The 24586-nt window shown below is 32.0% G+C and overlaps 1 protein-coding gene across 3 annotated transcripts in view; it reads left to right on the forward strand.

The window, feature by feature from the left end:
• Positions 1-24586, forward strand: part of ATRNL1 (attractin like 1) — an 815229-nt gene that overhangs the window by 452328 nt on the left and 338315 nt on the right. The window contains exon 27 of one of the 3 annotated variants that reach the window (XM_082721457.1): positions 18150-18416. The exons of the other annotated variants lie outside the window; for them this stretch is intronic. Coding sequence (XP_082577583.1) covers positions 18150-18257 — 108 coding nt within the window. The 3' untranslated portion in view covers positions 18258-18416. Of the gene's footprint in view, positions 1-18149; positions 18417-24586 lie in introns of those variants that run through there. 3 annotated transcript variants of the gene reach the window in all.

Raw genomic sequence — 24586 nt, forward strand, 5'->3', positions numbered from 1 at the left:
TTCTTTGGACACCAAGTGTTTTTTAGTTGATTTTTTTAGGAAGATTTTCCGTAGCCCCAGAAACTCTCTGAACAATATGCATATCAAAGCCAGTTGAAGTTTCTCAACCCTGTTCTTCACAAATAATTTTTCTACTCATAGCAGGATGCTAAAGCAAAAATTTCCATCTTTCTTTTCCTTGCATATTCATTTTGGACATAGCCTATTTTCTTTGTAAAGACTTAGAGGCATCTCTTAACTAAATAAAATTACCAAGTAAGCAGATGTAAATCATTTTGAAATGGCTATAACTTGTGGAAACTTAAGGTAATATTTCAAAACCGTATACAGCACTATAGGTCTGATGCTTAACTTTAAAGATAATAATTCAGTGTAACTCATAGATACCATGTAAAAATAGAGTTATAGTAAATATTGATGCTTTTTTCTTGAACCTGTAAAATTCATTGTTTTAATGGAAAATGTTTAAATACTCTATCTCAAGAATTTATAAGTTATACTATTTTAAAACATTATATTTTGGAGATTTAGGCAGAGTGTATAATATATATTCATTTTTTTCCACTTAATGTTGAGTTTTAGAAAATGTATATTGTTAATGGGCCGTGCACTTTCAAGTCATTTTGTTTACCAAGCTAGAACTAAGATCTGAGCAATGATGTATGTCGTAAAACCTTTAAAACCAGAATGCATTGCATTAAAGAATGCTCATATTCTTTTGCAGTGAAGTATAGTATAAGAATTTTGCCCTAAGTAAGATTAAATTCAGATGCAAACTCTGTGTACATTGTTGCATTTATTATTATAAATAATAATCTGAATGTTTAATGTTGACATTTGGAATGTTTTCCAACATACTTCATAATGTGTTTTACTCTCTTTTCATTGTTAATCACATAGCCATTTTCAGTTCCTCTTAGTGTTTTTCAAGTGTTAGAAACCTTTTTACTTTTTTGCAGTTAATGAAATCTCATTGCCACAACTATATTTTTATAAACCTCCTAGGTGTAGAATTCAGGTAGACTTTAAACAACTGTAAGTGATTTCCTTACATGTCTAGTACTTATCATGTACAGACTTTTTGCAGATGATTAGACCACTAATATTTAGTGCTAAGGAGCTATGACTCTCTCATTCCAGCTGATAGTACAGTGAACAGTAGTGGTTATGGGAAATGACAAATAAAATAATAAAAAACTACATATCTCTATGAGTTGTAATGGTGGATACTGGGAAAAATGAATAATTTAAGATAAAATTAGGCCATGATTATAATATAAAAATAAAATATATTTTAAAATTATCAACTTGCTTATGATCTATAAGGCATAAGCTAAAACCTTCTAATAATGTCAAGGAATTATGTGCAATGATTATTAGTTGTATGAAGCTGGAGGAGTATTTAAATAATCTATTTAAAATCAATTACTCATTTATTAATAATCTTGGACAGTCCTTACCATCTTTCAGAAGGGCTACCTTGGCCAGTATGGAGATTATCATATTTATTCACAGTCTTTTATCATTGTACCCTTGCTTTGTCATTGGATTCTCATTTGCTTAATGAAGAAAACACTTTGAATTGTCATAGGGACCATATTTCAGTATTTGGTCCTTTGACAGTAATTGTATAAGAGCTCCAGACATCACACAGCTGGTCTTAAATTTTATTTTATAAAGAGTACTTTCAAATGCTTTCAGAAAGACAAATGAAATTTTCTTCTCCCTTATTATTTGGATATTTGGGATAAGATATTTCCTGGGCCCAGTTAATCTATACACACTTGTGGCTATCTTTTTGACAATATTTTTTGACAAAGATTTAACAGTTCTTGTTAATTTTGATTTTAACTTTGAGCGACATTGTTTTAAATTTAAATTAGCTTATGTAACACATAATTTCTGCTCCCCCTCAAAGTCTTTTGAATCAAAAGTATCAGAGGGGCTATTGATGAGAGATGAGCCTGTTAACCTTCCAGTAGCAAGGTCGAGAGTCCACAGTCAGTAGTAGTCTTCGCCGACACTCCTTTTGGCAACAGGCCATCTCCTTTGCTGCTTTTATCATTTTCTGTGTGAAGCTAGATTATAGCTGACATGGCTCAGCGTTGATTCTTAGTAAAATTGCCCTAATGTAGCAGCTTACTCTGTGCTGTGAAAGTCCCAGTGTAGAATATACTGTAGCAAAATAAATGAATTCATTGTTGTGCTAGTTAAATTCAAAGTATTGACTCTAGCAGCCCTGAGAATAAATCTGAATTGTAAAGAGTCTGATTGTTAAATGAATACAATCATTTACTGCCATAGGCCACAAAAATTAAAAAGGTCTAAGTGCTTCTTTTAGACAGAGATGCAGAGACTAATTTTACATGAATGCATATCCTAACAAGATTAGGAGGCTTATTCTGGCACATGAATTGTACTTTTGTTCATTGCGTGCAACACGCTTGCATCTTCAGTTTCACCCTGTTTTTATCATGATCTTAAGTTCTTTGCTTTAGCACTTTGCTTTCTTTGTGTATTTTAACCTTTAGTTGTTTCATTATTGTTTCCTTCAGTAGATATTTAGTATTTTCTTTGTGCTTTCCATTATTTATGTTATAAATTCATTGCTTATCTAGTCACTAAGCAAATATAAAAAGAGAAAGGGGCAGCAGAGTGGGGAAGGAGAAAAGGAGTATTTGTAAACAATTAAAAAATCGACTGCAGTACATTTCCTACACATACAAACTTCCCTTTTTTTTATATACGCAGTTCACTCACTGCCTAGCTACCTCCTCCAGGAAGAAACTCAAAATTCCCATCTAATTGTTCAATAACCTTGAAGTAAAAATGCAAGTTATCTAGCTCCCTCTCCTTTCACATTCAATATTCAGTAGTGAAATGGGACAGGAGAACTGTAATAAGCACCTCCACTGGAAAGGGTAGAAGGACGCAGCAGTCCCTAAACACCGCGTTTCTAAACTGTCGCTGATCAAGCGTTTTACCTTCTCACTCCCTATGACTAGGATATCTTTGCTTAGGTTTTCTGGGAGCAGTTCCCAGAAACTGCTTCTGGCTCTGACCTGTGGGAAATCCTTCTGTTTTCATTATTTTGCTTGGTCATATCTACAGATGACCATGCAGAATCTACCTTCTTGAGAGTCTGAGTGTTGACTCAGAAACTATGAAGGATTTGAAGTTACTCTACTTGGCACAAATATACATATACACATGTATGTGCATGTTTATGATGTTTATGCCACACACACACACACACACAGAGATGAGTAAAAGGAATGCCATGTCACTGAATTTCTGACCTCTCTATTCTTTCTTTCATCTCTTCTGAACGCAAGACAGTTCTTTCCTGAGCTCGATTTTATATTATATTAACTTCTCATTTTTAGCAATAATAACTAGTTCACATTAGTAATATAGTCCTTTGAAAATTGGTTGTCTATCACCACACATTGATTTTATGTGAATCAATTTTTTATTAAAAGATTACAGATTCACCAACTGTTTTCCTGCTGCATAACAAGGGTGTCTGTGCCAAGCCTCCAGCAATAACCTCTTACCTACCTCCTACCATTTTCAGTTAGTGCCACATATTTTAATTTGATTTAACAGTAACCACTTCTTCATACCACTTTTTTTTATATCATCTTTTTATTAATAGTAACAACTCAGGGACACCAAGCCAAACCATGCAATTGATTTAAAGCTCTGTCAGGACATTGCATTTATCATGGCACCACACATTTCATGGACTAAAGCAAACAATATGATCAAGCCTGGAAGATTACTTCCAGGGCACATGAGGGGAGGAGTGGGTGACAAGACGAGTATTTATGATAAATAATTCTGTTTCCCATAGAAAGAGAGAAAGCATGATCCTTTTTCCTTTGTGTCAATTAGCAACTTTCAGTTACTAAGAAAATGAATTAAATGGTCAGTGTCCATCAACTGATGAATGGATAAAGGATATGTGGTATGTATACACAATGGGATATTACTGAGCCATAAAAAAGGATGAAATCTTTCCATTTGCAATGAGATGGATGGAGCTAGAGAGTATTGCACTGGATGAAATAAGTCAAAGAAAGACAGATACTATATGATTTCACTTCTATGTGGAAATTAGGAAACAAAACAAACAAGCAGAGGGGGAAGAAAGAGAGAGGCAAACCAAGAAATAGAACAGACTCCTACCTATAGAGAACAAACTGATGGTTACCAGAGGGGAGGTGGGTGGGTGATTTAGTTAAAGAGGTATGGGGTTAAGGAGTAAACTTAGTGTGATGAGTACTAGGTGGTGTATCTAAATAGTTTTTTTACTGTTTTAGAATATTCTATGTGGTTATTTGTTATCAGATGTGGTTTGTGATTATCACCCCTTTTCAAGTCTTCAGTCTTGGGTGCTTAGTAGTTCTCTCTTTGATTTTTCTTTTTAATCTTGGTTAGTTCTTTATTGGGTTGCCTTCCTGTTGAAGTATAATCTGTAAGCAGAACAGGAAACAAATTGGAAGCTTATTTCTTGTTCACTCCTCTGTAACTACCTTCCATCTACATCTATCTACAGAAGGAAATGAATGCCACAGAAGATCCACTTGGCTCCCTTCCAGTCACAGTCCTCTGTAAAACAATGACTATTCTGATTTTTAAAATAAATAATCTATGGTTATTGTGGGTGTTTGAAATATTTTTTCCCTTTCTTTCTTCATTCCTTTCATCTTTTTTCTTTTTTAATTTTAAAAGGAGCCAAATATGAGGTGCTGATATAATCTATATAATATTCATTTTTAAGTGGAAAACATCAAGTAGAAATGAAATATGTTCTTTTTCTGAATAGAAAAACCTCCATGAGATAGGTAATATTACATTTTATCTAGTCAAAATAGCTATTAAAAGCTGCGATACTATCTTTCATTTAGTATTTCATTCATTTTTTAATTTAAATTATTATTTGGCTAATATGTTAAGAAAATTGTTAAGGCAGTATTTAAGAACTCGTTTTTTATGCAAAAGAAATAAAGTTTTTTCCTTGAGCATTTATGTATTACACTCCCATTTTATTAAATAGATAGAGCTATTTTTTCTTTAAAACTTCTTTAATACATGATAACATGGGGCGCCTGGGTGGCTCAGTGGGTTAAAGCCTCTGCCTTCGGCTCAGGTCATGATCCCAGTGTCCTGGGATCGAACCCCACATCAGGCTGTCTGCTGCACAGGGAGCCTACTTCTTCTTCTCTCTCTCTCTGCCTGCCTCTCTGCCTACTTGTGATCTCCGTCTGTCAAATAGATAAATAAATAAAATCTTAAAAAAAAAAGTCTTATCTATCATGATAACATTTGATTCATTTCAGTCTTTTTAGATGTGAAAATAACAGTGTAGCCATTCAGGTTTTTATTTATGACTCAGCATTTTATGAATTGATTTATCCTTCAACTGAAATGCTACAATTTGCTCTCATTTTGAAAGGTTATAGTTAATTATGATGAAGCACTAAAGATTGATAATTAGAATTTGAAATCAAAATGTCAGTATATTTATTATGAACCTACTTGAATGGGCTGAGAATTTCACTAATATATGACAATCACCAATCATAAATACCCCAACACAATTCTAAAGATAACGCTGTCTTCAAGTTATCCTTCAATTTTTTCTCTCTGTGATCTTATAAGTAGAAAAGTTATGAGTTGAATAAGTGCAACTAATAATATTTTATATATCTGTTATATTTTGGTAATATTTTATATATCTGTTGTGTTTATATCTGGAAATGAGTCACACCTGAATTGCCTCATTATTCTTATTTGATTCAGTAGGCATAGATTATCATTTAAATATATGTCCACATACTCTTTTCAACTCATGCTAAATACAAAGACATTTATAGGTAAAATTAGTAACAAATGGAAAGGTAGGTCTTTATACTTTCTTCTGTCTTAGTAATTTTATGGAACATTTTATAGGAAAGAAAATAGGGTAATAAACGAGTAGAAGCAATAGTCATGTTCAGTGATTGGGCAGATTTACTGGACTTAAGCTGAAGATGTTTTTGCAGGTTGATTTGTTTGGAATGGGGTAGAAGAACTAGGACAGTATTGGAGACCTGTGACTATGAGATGAATTGAGAAACAAGATTGTATGTGAAAAGTTACTTTGTTAAGCTTTAAGGTAGTATGAAATTATTAGTTATTATTAGCCAATTTATTTTTAATATCAGTTGAAAATATTATTTCTAATATTTAGTATTGAAATACAGCTCAGGGATGAATCATTCTTTGTTTATAGGATCACACTATTGGTATCTTAAATTCAAATTAAATATATTGTACACCATAACTGATATATAATGTTACATTTATTTTTTATTTATTATTCAGCTGATAGCAAATATGAACAACAGCAGCAAGAATTTTTTAGAAAGAACTGATATCGTTTTCAACCTTAAATCAGTTAAATTTAGCTTATATAATGTATTTAAATTAAGCTCAATTAAATTGTATTATTAAATTGATTTAGGATTGAAATATTTGGTTAATATGTTAATATATTTATATGACATTTTTTAGGACTTATAAAATACACTGGTTTAAGTGAGAGCCTTAAGTAATTTTGGTAAAACAAGAAAAATGAGAATTCCATCTTTCTATTGCAGAAAAATTTTCCAGCCTACACAGAGGAAAAATATGGTCTTTTAAAACAATTTAATGATCTGTCCTTTAGGGTAAACTTAATAAAAATGTTTACTAAAGTCTAGATCATTAAATTATTTTAAAAGTAAGATCAGGGGCTCTAGGTGGCTCAGCTAGTTGTCTAACTCTTGATTTCATCTTGGGTCATGATCTCAGAATTATGGGATCAAGTCTTGCATTTGACTCCATGCTCAGTGTTAAATCTGCTTAAGATCTTTCGCTCTGCCCCTTCCTTCCCCACTGCATGTACATTCCCTCCCTCTGTCTCTCTGAAAGAAAGGAAGGAAGGAAGGAAGGAAGGAAGGAAGGAAGGAAGGAGGGAAGGAAGGAAGGAAGAAAAAGAATAAAATAAAATTTAAAAATTAAAATTAAGTTAAATTTTTAAAAAAGTAATATCATATTTTCCTTCTATGTTTGCTGGAAAATTCAGGTAGTGAATCACGGAAGTCCTACAACACAAATATTATTCAAATGTAAATTTCAAAACTAGTTCAATAGTAATACAGCCATGGTTATAAAAACTCTTCTTTGAATGGTTTAAAAATAAAGTTATGTGATGCAATGTAATTTTTATCTTTATGCCCACCTATTTTATGACATAATTTTGGGAAAAGATATTTTACTTTTACTAAATACTTAACTATCATGTGAATTAAAATAGTAATTAAATATAAAGGTGGTTTAATTATGTTTAAATTTTATTATAAAATATTAAATAAATATTTTGAGAACATGATCTGAACTATTTTATTGGCAGCTGGACCAGCCTCAGAACTCAGAGCAGGTACCCCAAGTCAGCTCTCAGGATATCCATTCTGCTTCACAGATTACCATGTGCTGACAGAAAACAGGGGCAAACATTGGCATATTTCATTTGTTTCCCTTTTTATTTTTTTTTTTAGGATTAACTGTTATTCGGGCTCCTTTGCAACACCCAGAAGCAATTCTTTCATATATTCTATCCATTTTTTTCAAATTGTTTCTGGCAGAAGCATAAATCTGTTCTCTATTAATCAAAGCCAGATGTGGAATCTTAATTAATTATTTTTAAAATGTTTGTATTTCCAAGATATTTCTTTTATTTTAAAGTGTAAGCTTTGTGTGGAAAGAGTTTAGGTGATAAAGAATTTTCAACTATTATAAAATGTGAACATTTTCACATGAGCTAATATGGATGCCATGTTAGGAGATGGCTAAGTATGCTTGACAACTATTCACCAAATACGTATATTTTGTGCCATTTTTATGCAATTTCATAAGCATACATAAATTTAAAGGTTTATTTGCTATACTTACTATCTCTTTATAATGTCTTGCCTTACAGAGTTTGTCTAGGTCCAGTATTGCCATCATGTTTTTTATTCACCAGAAAACATTGCTCTTATCCCTGGAAATAAACAGAATTGTTGGTTTCTTTCTCCATTGATGGCAGTAATTTGGCCAATTTACGTACAAATAGTGTGCAAGCTCTTGATGATGGATTAGGCTTACCTCTACAGAGATATACAAATAAAAGTACTACTAATAGGAACACTCTGTAACTACAGTTAGAGAAAGAGAGAATTATTTAATGATACACCTTTATGCAGAATAAAAACATTTATGCTTATCTTTACATTTCAAACAACTTTTATAGTAGAGCAGTGAATAATTAAATAAAATGCCCTTTAATATGTATTATACACACACACACAACACACACACATAAATATATACAGGCACAGATATACATGGGCAAAATATCAGTGGCTTTCATTCATCAAACTATTTAAACCTTTTATATTATGGTAACTATTTCTAAATTATTTCTATCTAATTTCTGAGACTTATAACTGAGGTCTCTTAAATAAAAATTTGAAAGTTAGGATTTCTACTACACTAGAAAGAATTTCACATACATAATGATTTGAACAGAAAAAAAGGGAAGAAAGAGAAGTTAAGTGAGGATATTTTTATCTGAGTTTGTCATATACCCTGTGTTTAAGTCCAAGATCCACTCTTTGACATTGACTGTTATGGAATAAATTGAAATGTATTAGAGATGATTTTGATTGTCATATTGCAAATGTACGATGTAGTGTTCAGAAATATTTTTTGCACAGACCCTTGAATTGAGAGGCAAAAGTTCAGATAGCAGTTGTATATTTAGGCTTTCATATTTGATTCTAGGAATGTACATTCTCAGCATGGTACTCAGAATTAAATGCACAGCTGCCAAAACTGTTAATGGGAACTGCATGCTTAATTTAGTGCTACACCGAAAACATATCCCTCCTGTTCAATATATTCAATCAAAAAAATTCATTAAGAAGTGTTCTTATCTACTTTTCATTTTCAGGGTACAACAAGAGACTGTTACATCCCATTAAAAATGAATGTTTAAGTAACGAATTTCAGAAATAAAATATTGACTTTTTGAAGTGCTTTGGGGAAAATTTAATTTATGAAAAAGAAAACTCCTGGAATATGGTTGTAGCATTTCAAGGTTTTTTTTTCCTGGGCTTGCAATTATTATGCAAATATTACTGCTGTTGCAAAAGACCTTTGTCATGAATTGCTTTGTAATAGAGCAAAGCTACTAAACATTATTTTTCAAATAGATGTGTCTATGACAGCTTTAATACCTAAGACCTAAGATAAATTGCTGGTGGTAAGAGACTAAGCAAATGCACCCACCTCTTTTTTCCTAAAGTGCCAGAATTAAAGATGTTTATCCAAATATTTTAAATTAATTTATTTTTATATTTTTTTAGCTATGCCTGTGGTAGTAAATATGAAACAATGATTGTATTCAGCTTTCTTCTTTATCTGTCACTAAGACGGTGTCATAATGTTTAGAGACAGGCTCTCTTAACTGTCAGCATTTGTTACAGTTCAGTGATGCGTGACAAAGTGTGAGGGACGTTGTCTTCCCTCACTGTTAAATATATTAATGCAGTAATGATATTTCCCAGTGACTTCTTACTCAAGGTCAAAATAATGAGAATCATCTGTATTTTGCAACAAGTTGTTTATTAATCAATATATTTTCCGTCTTAGCCAATTTCCTCAAGTTTATGAGGTACTACTTTCTAAATATTGAGGCAAATATGTTACAACTTAGAGAAGGGCTTGTCATTTTTAACCTTTAATTTTGTTTTAAATAATCAACTATGACTTCTCAGTTTATCTTTTAAATAAGCAGCACTCTCATTTGTTCTTTTTGTTTCTATCTATGAAAAGATAACTCGAGGCAGAATTCTATATTTCTCTACTGAAATTCTCTTCCTTTTTATGGTTTTAATAAATATAAAATTATTTTATAAAACAATAATTGCTGGGGCGCCTGGGTGGCTCAGTGGGTTAAAGCCTCTGCCTTCGGCTCAGGTCATGATCTCAGGGTCCTGGAATCAAGCCCTGCATCTGGATCTCTGCTCAGCAGGGAGCCTGCTTCCCGCCCCTTCCTCTGCCTGCCTCTCTGCCTACTTGTGATCTCTGTCTGTCAAATAAATAAATAAAATCTTTAAAAAAGATTGCTGGGTGATAGCCAAGTAGTCATCCTGTTCATTTAATAATCCTCTATTACTCATATAATGCTTTAAAGTTTGCAACTTGTCTTCACGGGCAATATTTATTTTCATCCTAATAGCAATTCTTTGTGGTAGGTATTTCAGAAAATATTACCCCCATTTTACAGATGAGGAAATTGAGTTCAGGGGTCTTAGAACCCAAAATTCACACAGATTAAACTTGAAGTTAGGCCTTTTTGACTCCAATTGTGTTATCATTCTTTCTATTCCATTCTTATTTGTTTATATTTATTGAAAATCTGAAGATTGCTTTGCTATAAATATTATAATGTGCTTTTATAGAGTAACAAAATTACTACTTCAATTAAATATTCATTGCTTCTGGATTAATCTTTCTTAATCATCACTTTCAGCGATGTCACTTTTTACTTAAAAAACTCCAGTGGCTCATTGCCAACCCTGTTCCATCTTCCTATATCTGTATAACCATTTTCAAACGAAATATTAACTCAGATAAGAGGTGTCATTGTTTGTAGATTTTCATTTACTGTAGTTGGTCTCATTTCACTGAGTAGATTACATATTGATTACAAATGTTTGCATGGGATAATTTCATTTTACCGGTTTAATAGGAACCCAGTGTATGCTATTGGTTTAATAAGAGCAGTCTTTCCAATTCCAATCTACCTAAATGTCATAAATGATCTTTAATTTTCCCCATAGCATATTTAGACATTTTGAGGACTCAATTTGCACTGAAATTTAAACTATCCAATGGTATCTTTCAAAGCAGGCTCTGTAAATCCTTTACGTATTATTATTATTAGCAATTATATGTGTATTATTAGCAATTATATGTGTCAATTAACTTCCATTACTTGTAACTACCCTTCTGCAATGAAGAGCTTGAAAGAGTAAAATATTTAATTCAGATACCACTAGATGTAGTACCCAGAGGTAATTTGAAAAGCAGATCTGAACTGTGAAGTTCTATGTCAGAATTTTCATTTTAAAAACTCCCTTTCAATCATATACTAAGGATCATGAACACTATGTACTCATGTAGATACTTTTGGACAAAGTTTATTATAAATGTATATATACTGTAGTAGTGCAAATATGTGACAATGGTTTCACAGTTATTGCTAAAAGCATGCATTCAAATTTTCAGCTATTTTTTTTGAGAAAAAAATGAGTTTTATTTATTTAATCATTTTTTTTAATTTTAATTTTTTTTTTATAAACATATATTTTTATCCCCAGGGGTACAGGTCTGTGACTGCCCTATGACCCAGCAATTGCACTATTGGGAATTTACCCTAAAGATACAAACATAGTGATCCAAAGGGGCACGTGCACCCGAATGTTTATAGCAGCAATGTCCACAATAGCCAAACTATGGAATTTTCAGCTATTTTAATTCGATGTATGGAGAATAACTAGACTTTTAATTAAAGGTCTATGAAGTAAAAATGCCCCACGTCGGGCTCTCTGCTTGGCAGGGAGCCTGCTTCCTCCTCTCTCTCTGCCTGCCTGTCTGCCTACTTGTGATCTCTCTGTGTCAAATAAATAAATAAATTCTTTTTAAAAATGCATAATATATCAAAAATATATATTACAGTTACTAAATAAAATTTCCATTGTTGAAAGTTTGAAGTATTTTCCTTTTATGGGAACCTAAGTTCTTAAAAGGATATGGTTCAGCAAGAACTTGCCTGTTAAAGCTACTTACATTAGTTTTCCTCAATCTTTACTTTCAAAAGAATATGATTTGAACTTTTGATTGTCAGTAATGAGTTCCTTAATAGTTTAAAATCTCAGTAAACAAGATGCTTTAAGCTTTTAGTTAATAGTTGCTAGGAACTAAATTTGGTAATATTTGCTAGGGATTTGAATTGTTTAATTGTATGGATGACATGAATTTACTGATGATGTGTAAGTGCAAATAAGTACTTCTGCTATTAATATAAAATACTTTACAGCTAATATATATTTATTTTTTTCATTTTTTAGAATTCCAGTATAATTAGCATATAGCCTTATATTAGTTTCGGATATACAGTATAGTTATTCAACAGTTTTACAAATTACTCAGTGATCATCACTGTAAGTCTAAGTCCTTTCACCTCTTTTACCACCCCCCCCCACCTTTCCTCTGATAACCAACAATTTGTTCTCTAGATTTGAGTCTATTTTTTTTTTTGTCTCTTTTCTTTTTTCAGTTGTTTGGTAAAATCTTGTAGTATTTGTCTTTCTCTGACTGACTTATTTCACTTAGCATTGAATCCTCTCCATGTTGTTTTTAATGGCAAGGTTTCGTTCTTTTTTATGGCTGAGTAATATTCCTATGTATGTATGTGTGTGTGTGTGTGTGTGTTTGTGTGTGTGTGTGTGTGTATTTTTTATCCATTCATCTATCAGTGGACACTTAAGCTGCTTCCATAGTTTGGCTATTGCAAATAATGTTGCAATAAACATAAGGGTGCATATATATTTTCAAATTCATATTCTTTGGACACTCAATAGTGGAATTACTAGATCATATGATAATTCTCTTAATTTTTTGAGGAACCTCCACACTGTTTTCTACAGTGGCTCCACCAGTTTGCATTCCCACCAACAGTGGGAGAGGGGTCCTTTTTTCCACAACCTTATCAACACTGGTTGTTTCTTTGTGTGTTTGTGTGTGTGTGGTATCTCGTAGTTTTGATATGCATTTCGCTGATGATGAGTGATGTTGAACATCTTTTCATGTGTCTGTTAGCCATTTGTATGTCTTGTTTGGAAAACATTTGTTCATGTCTTCTGCACATTTTTAATTAGACTATTTTTTGACTCTTGAGTTGTGTAATTTCTTTATATATTTGAGATATTCATCCTTTATTGGCTATGTCATTTGCAAATATCTTCTCCCATGAAGTAGGCTGATTTTTAGTTTTGTTGACTGTTTATTTCACTGTGCAGAGCTTTTTATTTTGGTGTAGTCCCAATAGTTTGTTGTTATTGTTGTTTTTGCTTTTATTTCCCTTTGCCTCAGGAGCCATATCTAGAAAAAGTTGCTATAGTTGATGTCAGAGAAATTACTGCCCGTGTTCTCTTCTAGGATTTTTATGGTTTCAGGTCTCACATTTATATCTTTAATCCATTTTGAATTTATTTTTGTATATGGTATAAGAAAGTAGTCCAATTTCATTCTTTTGCAAGTTGCTGTCCAGTTTTCCCAACACCATTTGTTGAAAAAACTTTTTCTCATTGATATTCTTTCCTGCTTTGTCAAAAATTAATTGACCATATAATTGTGGGTTTATGTCTGGGTTTTTATATGTTCTTTGATCTGTGTGTCTGTTTTTATGCTAGTACTATCCTGTTTTGATTACTGCAGCTTTGCAGTATTATTGAAATCTGGGATTGTGATATCTTCAGCTTTGTTCTTCTTTTTCAAGATTGTTTTTTCTATATGGGCTTTTTGCGATTAGATATATTTAAATGTAGAAATTAAGTTAAAGTATTATTTTAATATTATTAAAATGGAATATAGATAATTTATATGTATTATGTTTTCTGAAAATTCTGAATTTTTTTAAAAAGGCATATGATTTTAATAAGATTGCAGAGACTTCAGTCTATCAAAATTTTATAGTTTTTGCCACAAGCATCGCTGCTTCCTTAGTTTCCTTGTACCCTGTTGGTATGATGTGGAGTTCAGAGTATCTGACAAGTGGAATAACCAGAATGTGTCTTGTAAAGAGTGCTGTTTCAGATCACAATGAAATCCAGAGAAGGAAACTCTTCTTTGACCTGCCAGGAGTTACATCTACAGGTTATCTTATCCCAGCTTCTGATTTGACATAATATAGCTATAATTGTAAATTAAGAGTATTTAATTTAGAGTTTAAAAAATGACTGATTAAATCTTTGTATTTTGAATCACTGTTTTATAATCATCATCAAAATTGTTTCAGTCCTTTAGGAACTCGTATTTTAAAAGAGAGAAGAATATTTCCTATGTTTAGAAGTATACACAGTTGTATTTCAGTATAACTGCTAAGCATGAGAATTATTGTTTTGTTTACTTTCTCCTGTCCTTTTTTTTTTTTTTTTCTGGCACATTGCCTAAAAACAGGAAAATGAGCAATGTGGGGTATGTTGGGAATAAACAAGGGAATGAATCTCAAATTTTGGCACCTTTAATACAAGACAGAAAGGAGTGGATTTGATAGTCAATCATTTGGTTACACTGAGCAGAGGTAGATAATGAAAGATCTGGGGTCTGTAGTGCCTACAGAAGTGGTTGAAGGAGAATAGATTCCCCTTAAGAACCATGGTTTCCTCTCTCTGCTTCTGGGACATGAGGACATGCATATGCTGATCTTGTGAGATGTTAGAAGTCTAATCAAGTGGATGTAAGACAATTGATAAAAGTAATAAAATTATTTACCTTTTATTATGCTGAGTTCTGTGCTAAATTCCCTCTAAAAAATCTATTTCATTTTTTTCTTCACAATTTGTGAGGTAGACAAAATCATTATCCTCACTTTGTAAATTAAGCTTGTAGAGATTATGTAACTGCCCAAGATAACACAGCTAGTAATGGAGAAACCAGAATGCAAATATAGGGTGTCATTATTCTAGAAAATGTGCTCTTAATCACTTCTTTCTGGTGCATTCTGTGGCCTTCCCAAACGTGCAATAAAACCAAATTTGAATAGCCAGTAGAATAAATTTAATAAACAACTGAAAGCAATTGAAGTCTATGAAAATTGTTTTATATTATAGAATCTGTACAACTGCAAAAGATTTCATTTACTCTTGTTGGCTTTATTTCTATAGAAATGATGAGCCAAAGCTTCATCAGAATTTTTCATTTTCTGAGGACTCTTCAAAGTAATAGTTATAGCTATTTATAATTTTTTGTAGGTAAATTAATTTTGGTTATGATTAACTTTAATAGACTTAGAATAACTTGGCTGCTCAAACACATATGTTCAAATCTTAGTCATTTTATTAAATTTCTCTGTGAGTTAAGGAAAATAACAGTACCTTCATCATGGAGTTGTGAACAGTAAATAAATTGTTACATGTGAAGTTTTTAGAACAGTTGTTGCCTTGTCTAAACACTTAATTTATTTAATTAGCAATTATTATAAAAGATAATTGCATTATGCATTAACTATCATCAAAGTTATGAATTTCAAGGTTAATGCTATTTAATAAAGTTCAACTAAATATCATCCCTTTTGGTTATATTTGTAAATAGTATTCAAAATGGCAGAATGAACAATATTTATCGTCAGATTTTGAGTTAATGAGATTACCATGAAAAGTAAATAAATATAAACATTTGCCTTTGTTTTACATTTTCAAATATATAGATGATATATTACTCAAATGTAGAATTTCAAGATATAAATCCTCTCCAAACAACATAGTAGTTTTCAAAGGATTTTTTTTTATTATATACTTCATGAAACAATGAAATAATGAAAGAAGAGTTTAATAAGGTGGAACTGATTGGATTGGACATTTGTATACCTCTGTGGGTATTGTTTAATTGTCCATGAGATTGAGTTGTTAAATAAGCAGATTAATATGAGTAACACATAAAGAAAGAAAATAATAAGAACATTGGAAAAATAATTTTATTTCTAATTATAGGTAGCACTTTTGGGCATGTAAAATATGTACATTTCATTGGGAGAGAAATTTTTACTTATCAGGATTAGTTTTTATTTCATATATTATTTGTTAGGTATTATTAAAGTAAAGTATTTACAGTTAAACAGTAGACATATTAGAAAGTACATTGATAGGTGACAACTGTTAGGATTATATAGTTCAATAGATTTAGCTTACATCTTAGTAAGTTAAGTACACTCATGAAGGATTTTTAGTCTACTGTCTTTTAAGTGTTTCTCATTATCCTAATGTAATTATTTTTGTAATGGGGCAAGACGTATCATATTTATAATGTCTTTTTATGGATTTAAAAAATACAATTTAAATAGTTAAATAGTGTGAAGTGTTTAGTTAAATACTATCAGTTATCATCTCATGCATATAGACATAGAGTTTTTGGTTAATATTAGCTTGATTAATATTATTTGAATCATATTTTATAATTTATAATTAAGATATTTTATAATTTATCTAAAAATTAGAGCCCATAGTATAGGGACTTCTATTGACAGGAGAGGTTAATCAGATTAACCTTTCCACTGGATTTTTAAACACTCGATATAATTTATACAATTTCCTAATAGCATCAATGAGCCCAGTTGAAGAATAGATAATAATGACAAGGCCAAAAAATTAGGGTAAAGGAGAATTGAGAAGTAAGAGGAGAACTGCAGAAGTTTTGCTTTGCTGGCCTTTCTCTAAAAATGGAAACTTGACATTTAGTTTGTTGACCTCAGAGTATAGGGAGAACAAGGAAAAGCCCTAGCAGAACTGGGAATCTGGTAGAAAATGCTTACCATACTAAAGTGGAAGTTCAAAGAGAGCACATTCAGGGTGTGAATTGAAAGTCAATCTGCAACACTCCCATTTTGTAGCCACAAGGTGTGCCTTAAATAACTGCAAGATCCAAAAATATCTTGAATCTTGAGTTTAGTTAAAAGTAGCAACTGGCAGAAGAAGGAAATCTCTGAAGGAGTACAGGTCATTCAACTCCAAAGAATTTCCCAGCATATTTTTTTGAAGACAAATAAACAGTATACAACCAAAAATTACCAAACACATAGGTAATAAAGTACCATGAGCAAGGACAACAAGAAATGATACATTAGTAGAACAGACTGGAAGATTTTATTTATTTATTTCTCTATCTATCTATTTATTTATTTTTTTAGTTTTTAGTTTTTAATTAAATTCTAGTTAGTTAATATGTAGTGTAATATTGGTATCAGGAGTAGAAATTAGTGATTCATCATTTATGTATAACACCCATTGCTCATTAGGACAAGTGCCCTCCTTAATGTCCATCACCCATTTCCCTTCTGTCAACCCTGCTTGTTCTCTATAATTAAGAGTCTTTTATGGTTTGATTCCCTCTCTATTTTCTCCCCTTCCCCTATGTTCATCTGCTATTTCTTTAATTCCACATATGAGTGAAATCATAAGATATTAATCTTTTTTTTATTTGTTTCACAGCATAATACATTGTAGCTCCATTTTGATGGCTGAGTAATATTATATTGTATGTGTATACATCTACATACATACATATATACACACATACATATATATATGACATTTTTCCAAAGACATACTGGCCAACAGACACATAATAGACAGGTATATATACCCCACATCTTCTTTATCCATTCATCAGTTGATGGACATTTGTGCTCTTTCCATAATTGGCTCTTGTAGATAATGCTGCTATAAACATCAGGGGCATGTGTCCCTTCAAATCAGTATTTTTATATCCTTTGAGTACATACTGAGAGTGCAATTGCTGAGTCATAAGGTAGTTCTATTTTTAACTCTTTGAGGAAACTTCATATTGTCTTCTGGAGTGACTGTACAAGTCTGCATTCCCACCAACAGTGTAAGAAGGTTCCCCTTTCTCTGCATCCTCACCAACATCTGTTATTTCCTGTGTTGTTAATTTTAGCCATTCTGACAGGTGTGAGGTAATATCTTATAGTTTTGATTTGTATTTCCCTGATGAAGACTGATGTTGAATATCTTCTCATGTGTCTGTTAGCCAGTATGTCTTTGGAAAAAATGTCTATACATATCTTCTGCTCATTTCTTAACTGTATTATTTGTTTTAGTGGTGTTGAATTTGATAAGTTCTTTATAGATTTTTGATACAAACCCTTTATCAGGTATGTCACTTGTGAATATCTTCTCCCATTCCATAGTTTGCCTTTTAGTTTTGTTGATTTGTTTCCTTGGCTGTGCAGAAGATTTTTTTTTTTTTTTAAGATTTTGCATTTATTTATTTGACAGAGAGAACACAAGCAGGGGGAGAGGCAGGCAGAAGGAGAGGGAGAAGCAGGCTCCCCACTGAGCAGAGAGCCTGACATGGGGCTTGATCCCAGGACCTTGGGATCCTGACCTGAGCTGAAGCTAGATGCCCAACCCACTGAGCAACCCAGATGCAATTATCTTGATTAAGTCCCAGGTTCATTTTTGCTTTTGTTCCCCTTGCCTCTTAAGAGTTATGTATTAAGAAGTTGCTTCAGCTTATGTTAAAGAGTTTATGGCCTGTGTTGTTCTCTAAGATTTTGATGGTCTCACATTTTGTACCTTGTCTTCATTTTAGAAAGATTTTTTCACTGGATATAGAGTTTTAATTTTAAATTAATGTATTTTTCAGTTTTATAAGTTCTATTTGGTTATATCTCAAATCTGCTATGTTACTTTTTATAATTCTCAGTTATTTCTAGATTTTTTCAAACTCCTTTTTATTACTTTCAATATCGTAAGTGTGGATATCTTGTAGTATGTATGTAGTATGTAGGGTAAGTTGGGGTAGAGATTACTAACTTTCTGCAATCTCAGTTTTAAATATTCATTTTAAATTGCCCTGGAAAAGGCAGAATGGAAGCTTGGGATGGTTATTCTAAGCTCACGTCTTTGTCTGAAGACTTTGGGTGTGAGCCAGGTTGTTATACTCTAAAGGGTCGAGGCAGCAATTGAAAATAGTTGTTTTTCTCAGCACAGGATAAATAGAAATGACAGAAATTCAGTAAGATCATAGGCTTCATAAGATGGGTCTATGTGATATTTTAGTTTTAGTGGACATTGCATTTAATGAAAAAAAGATTAATATATTTGAAAAAGTACATTTTTGTTCTTCAAGCCAAATGCCTTCTGTAGCCCCTTATACTGATGACTTGGAATCAGTCGGTAAGTGTATGCTTTATACAGTTGTGTAGCTAGAAATTCTGTGGATGAATTTGAAAATAGGAGAACTATCAGTGCAAATTTTCAAGTTGATAGAACCTTGGAATTGCCTGAATTTTTTGTTTTGGCAATTTAAAAAATATATAATAAATCACAAAAAAGCTTATAAGCATTCATAGTCCCACCACCCCAAATGAAAATGAAGCATATTTACTTGTAGTTTTGTTCCCTTTTTTAAATGAAGAGAAATCACTATTATTAAAAAATATGCATATTTATTGAAAATAAAGTGTAAGAATGATAGAAAAAACAAAATATCTCCGTCTAGAACTCATCATCCATATCGTTCTGGAAATAACTTTATATACATATAAAATTCAGGATGAAAGGAAGGAAGGCCAATATGTAGTAATAAAGACCTATGGTAAATATACTTGCCACTTTTATGAAAAGAATTTTATTTCATTTGACTTTAATTCAATGAAAACTAAAGTTAAACCAAAATAATTCTTGAACATCAAAAAATGTATTACCAAAAGAAGTATTAATTCCTAAAATATTCCTCTAGGATTAAAATAAGAAATTATGACAAATATTGAGAATTTAGAATCAAATGGATTTTTAAACTTCATGATTTTAGCTTTAGAGAATTTTTTGATAGGATGCTTTGATCAAAGAGAATATCAGTACTTTCATCTTCACTGTACATCTCTTCTCCCCGACCTTCCCAATTTTTTAAATTGTGTATTTCTTAGATTGTCCTGATCTTTCAGATTTACTTTCTGTTCTATGGATTCCTAGGGTTGGTTAGTATTAGTTACATATTTGATGGATATGATACATACAACTTGTCTTCTTATTGGAGCTAACTCTTGAATTTTTATTTATCTCTTAATTGTCAAGTTTCTATTGTCAAGTAATTTTGTTTTTTGGGGTTTTTAAAAATTGTTTATCTTAGGAAACTTCCACAAGAGCTACATTTCCCAAACATGACATTCCAAATTTTTTTGTATTCGAGCACCTTTAGAGTATCAGTTACTGTTTCACAATTAGACCCAAAGAAGTACCTACGATTTTTTTAATGAAATGGTTAGGTTCAAACAGTTCAACAAGTATTTGTATCCTAATGACTTACAAGTTATTTTAAAAATGCACAAAAATTAAAATAATATTTTATTTCATTCTTGAATAACCTTCATCACCTACTAATGAGATGTACATGCCTGCTGGACACTACACAGCTTCTCAAATCTTGGAATCATATTATGCAATACACATTTACTGTTCCATATTTATTTTCATGTGGTTCTTTCTTTTCATCATAGCAACTGCTGAAAATTTAGTCTCACAAAAATGTGACATTAATTAAAGGATAGTTGCACATTTTGTTGAAATTGGTGTCTACTTCAAGCAATGATCAATGCAATGTGTCTATAAGTAGTATCAGTGTATACAATTTAGTGTTTGATGAAAGTTTTGCCTATTGCATTTATATTATAACAGTCATCATTTACTCTATAATTTATGGTATTTTCCTATTTGTGAACCAAAATTGAGCCCAGGAGGAAAATTGCCTGACTGAGTTCCCAGGACTCCATTCTTGCGTCTGAAAGCAATTTAATCAAGGAAAATGCTGAATGACCCTGTATGTTTATATATTTTTTACCTCAGTGAACAATATCTTCTCTCTCCAGAGGTAACTTTGGCACCCTTAAATCAAACCCATCAAGCAGCCCCAACTTCCCTTTTGTTAGTGTATTAATTTCAACTGTGTACTCTTACTCAACTGATCCCACACCTTTTCTCTGACCTCCTGAATTTGCCCCAGTCCACCTTGCAGAGGAAATGTCTTATTAATTATATTTCCTACCACTTGATATGTTGTCCTCACCATCTGAGACTGGTACTAACTTGAAACAAGATACCCAGTAGTAATAAACCTTTCTTTCTTTTTTTTTTTTTTTAAGATTTTTTATTTATTTATTTGACAGAGAGAGAAATCACAAGTAGGTGGAGAGTCAGGCAGAGAGAGAGAGAGAGAAGCAGGCTCCCGCTGAGCAAAGAGCCCGATGCGGGGCTCGATCCCAGGACACTGAGATCATGACCTGAGCCGAAGGCAGCGGCTTAATCCACTGAGCCACCCAGGCGCCCCCTAAACCTTTCTTAAATAGGTTGGATATCTATCATCATTTACACAGACACATGCACACACATACTAGGTTTGTTAAGAATATATTAATTATAACTAAACAAAATTCTTAAACAGGATGACATACATAACCTATAAATTGTGGGATGAATAGGTTGTATTCCTGTGTCAATTGTTATAGAATGGGGAAAAAAGATTACAAATAATCACATTTTATAAATTGCTCAGTTGCCAAAGCAGCATAGATTCATTTGAAACATCAGCTGTCCTGGTAATTATCATACTTAGAGTTAACAGTAATTTGGCTCAAATAATTTATTTTTGGTCTCTATATTGCTTAAGCATCTGTTCATGAATTAGCTTTTGTAATGTTTCAATATGTTCTGGTTCATGTTTGGCATTTTTGGTTCTGCTACGATAATGAGATAAAACCATAGATTCTCTAAGTAGTCCTTGGACAATATTTAATATGTTGTCTTAGGCAGCAAAATAAATTATTTTAAATTACTTTTCATAATTTTTAATCTTACTCATATTTGATATTGTTAGTGAACTTGCAAATCAGTTTCTGAGAGTACACAAACTAAATTTGTTCCAGTATGAAAGAAAAATAAGCGATTTGTCCAGAGGAAGATATTCTGTTACTGATTTATGTATAGATATAAGATATATTTTCTAAAAATTAATTTAAGACATTGCTTTTGTCTTACATATGAATAAGAGGAAGTCAATCATCTAGCATCTGTTTAAGTCATTTTCTCATATCGAAATGATCCATAAATATGGTATACTCTTGATTAGCCAGTCTTAAAAATCTTTGGCATATATATATCCAAATAGTGATGTTTAACTATTTCCTGTCCCCATAAAAACTCCATATTTCATGCTTTGATGAAGATATAAAATTAGGGTGATAAATGAGTAAATTTTTAAAAATATTATTTGAATAAAGTGAAATTCACAAAACAAAATGAGATATTTTAAAGTAAACCATTCAGTGTCATTTAGGGCATTCACAATGATGTGCAACCACCACCTATATCTAGTTCCAAAACTTTTTCATCACTGCAAATTAAAATGCTATATCCATTAAGCAGTTGTTTCCCATACTTCTCTCCCCCTACTGGATACCTGGCAATGACTAACCTAAGTTGTCTCTATGGATGTACCTATTACGAATACTTCATATAATTGGGACCACACATTTTTGCATCTGGCTTCTTTGATTTCACACAACATATTAAAGTTTATTCATGTTATAGCATGTATCATTATTTCATTGTATGCATATACTGTAATTTGTTTATTCATTAATGGATATCTGGACTGTTACTACATTTTGGATATTATATCTATCTATAAATCATAATGTTTCTATGAACATTACTCTATAAAAATTTCAATTACTTGGGGTATATTCCTAGGAATAGAATTTCTGATTAATATAGTTTTTCTATGTTAAACTTTTTGAGGAACCATTAACATGTTTTCCATAGTCCAAAATGAGCCATTTTATAGGCCCATCAGCATGTATAAGGGTTCCAGTTTCTCCACATTTTTGACATTTGCTATTTTCCACTTTTTAAAACTGTAACTGTCTTTTGGGTGTGAAGTTGTATCTCATTTTGATTGGGGTTTGCATCTCTAATGACTAAAATTTTTGAGCATCTTTTTATGAGCATTTTGACCATTGCTTTTTTTTTTTTAAAGATTTTATTTATTTATTTGACAGAGAGAAATTACAAGTACACTGAGAGGCAGGCAGAGAGAGAGAGAGGGAAGAAGGCTCCCTGCTGAGCAGAGAGCCTGATGCGGGACTGGATCCCAGTACCCTGAGATCATGACCTGAGCCGAAGGCAGCGGCTTAACCCACTGAACCACCCAGGCGCCCTGACCATTGTTTTTTATTGTTGTAATATATTCTGTATAGTAGACCCTTAACATATATATTATGTATTATCTGCAAATATTTTTTCCCATATATTGTCTTTTAACTTTCTTGAAAATCTTTTTTGATGCACAAAATGAAATCTAATTTGCATGTTTTTCTTTCTTTCACTGTTTGTGCTTTTGGTGTCATATCTGAGAATTTGGTGCCAAATCCAAGGTCATGAAGTTTTACCCCTTTGTTTTCTTCTAAGAGTTTTATGGTCTTAGCTCTTACAGTCAAATCATTGATTCACTTTGAGTTAATTTCTGTGTAAAGTGTGAAGTAGGGTTCTGACTTCTTTTTTTTTTCCTTAAATCCAATTGCCATAGTATCACTTCTTGAAGATATATCTTCTTCCCTCATTGAATGATTCTGGTTCCCAAATCAATTGGCCATAGATATGTGGGTTTATCTCTGAACTCTCATTTCTATTCCATTGATTAATATGTTTATCTTTACAAATATTTTAAGGCTAAATAAAATAGGAATTGCGAATTATCCACACATTTAAAGAACTATTTGCCTGTAATTTTTAATTAAGTTACAATTACATAGGTACTTTTTGTAGGCACTCTGCTAGGCAGAAGGAACACAAAGTTGAATACACACTACCCTTAATTTTGAGAAAGAGTTTAATGTTTTAGTGTGGAGTCAACATAACTAAATCAAGAATTTAATTTTAGTTTTATAAGGATGAATATTTAGAAGGGCACATGATACTATAGGAGTCTAGGGGGATATAATGAGTATTCACCTATGTCAGTTGAACAGGTAATTAGTCTAAATTAATTATAGAACCCTATTCCCCTTGCCAGGGATTTTTCTTTTTCAGTGATGGGTTGCTAAGTCACTTTAAGCTAGGAGAGGCCCCAGGAAAGGTTACTGAGGGATTTGTAAAGGGAAGCTTCATTGCTTTTTAAAGAAAGTCACAGGAAGTTGATCTAAATATATTCCTTACATGTTACCAGCAGTCTTCCATGAAGGCACACTGAAGACTCTCTGAACAGAGTCAAAACAACTGAATCCTTGATGGCATGATTGAACCACTGCCTTAACCAACCCTGAAAACTCATCTACCTCTATGCTAATTCATAAATTTTCTTACTATTTATGGCAGTTGATAGCAGATAAAATTTATGGGGAACATAGTGCCAGCAGTATATATAAGTGATTAAGTTTCAGATATAGCTTCCCCAAAATAGTGATGTTTGAACTGAATGTTAAAAAATAAGTAACTTAGCTAAGCAAAAAAGGAACATGAAATGTGAATTACAAAGTGGAAAAAATGAGCCCTGATAATAAAGAATTTACAATATAATAAGGATAATAGAATATAGATATAAAAAGGCAATGCATACTCTCATGTATTGTTTCTTCATTTTCATATCAACACTGTTAAGAAGGGACACCTGGGTGGTTCCGTTGGTTAAGCATCTGACTCTTGGTTTCAACTCAAGT

The sequence above is a fragment of the Mustela nivalis genome, assembly GCF_964662115.1.
Source record: "Mustela nivalis genome assembly, chromosome: 2".
Taxonomy (NCBI): Eukaryota; Metazoa; Chordata; class Mammalia; order Carnivora; family Mustelidae; genus Mustela; species Mustela nivalis.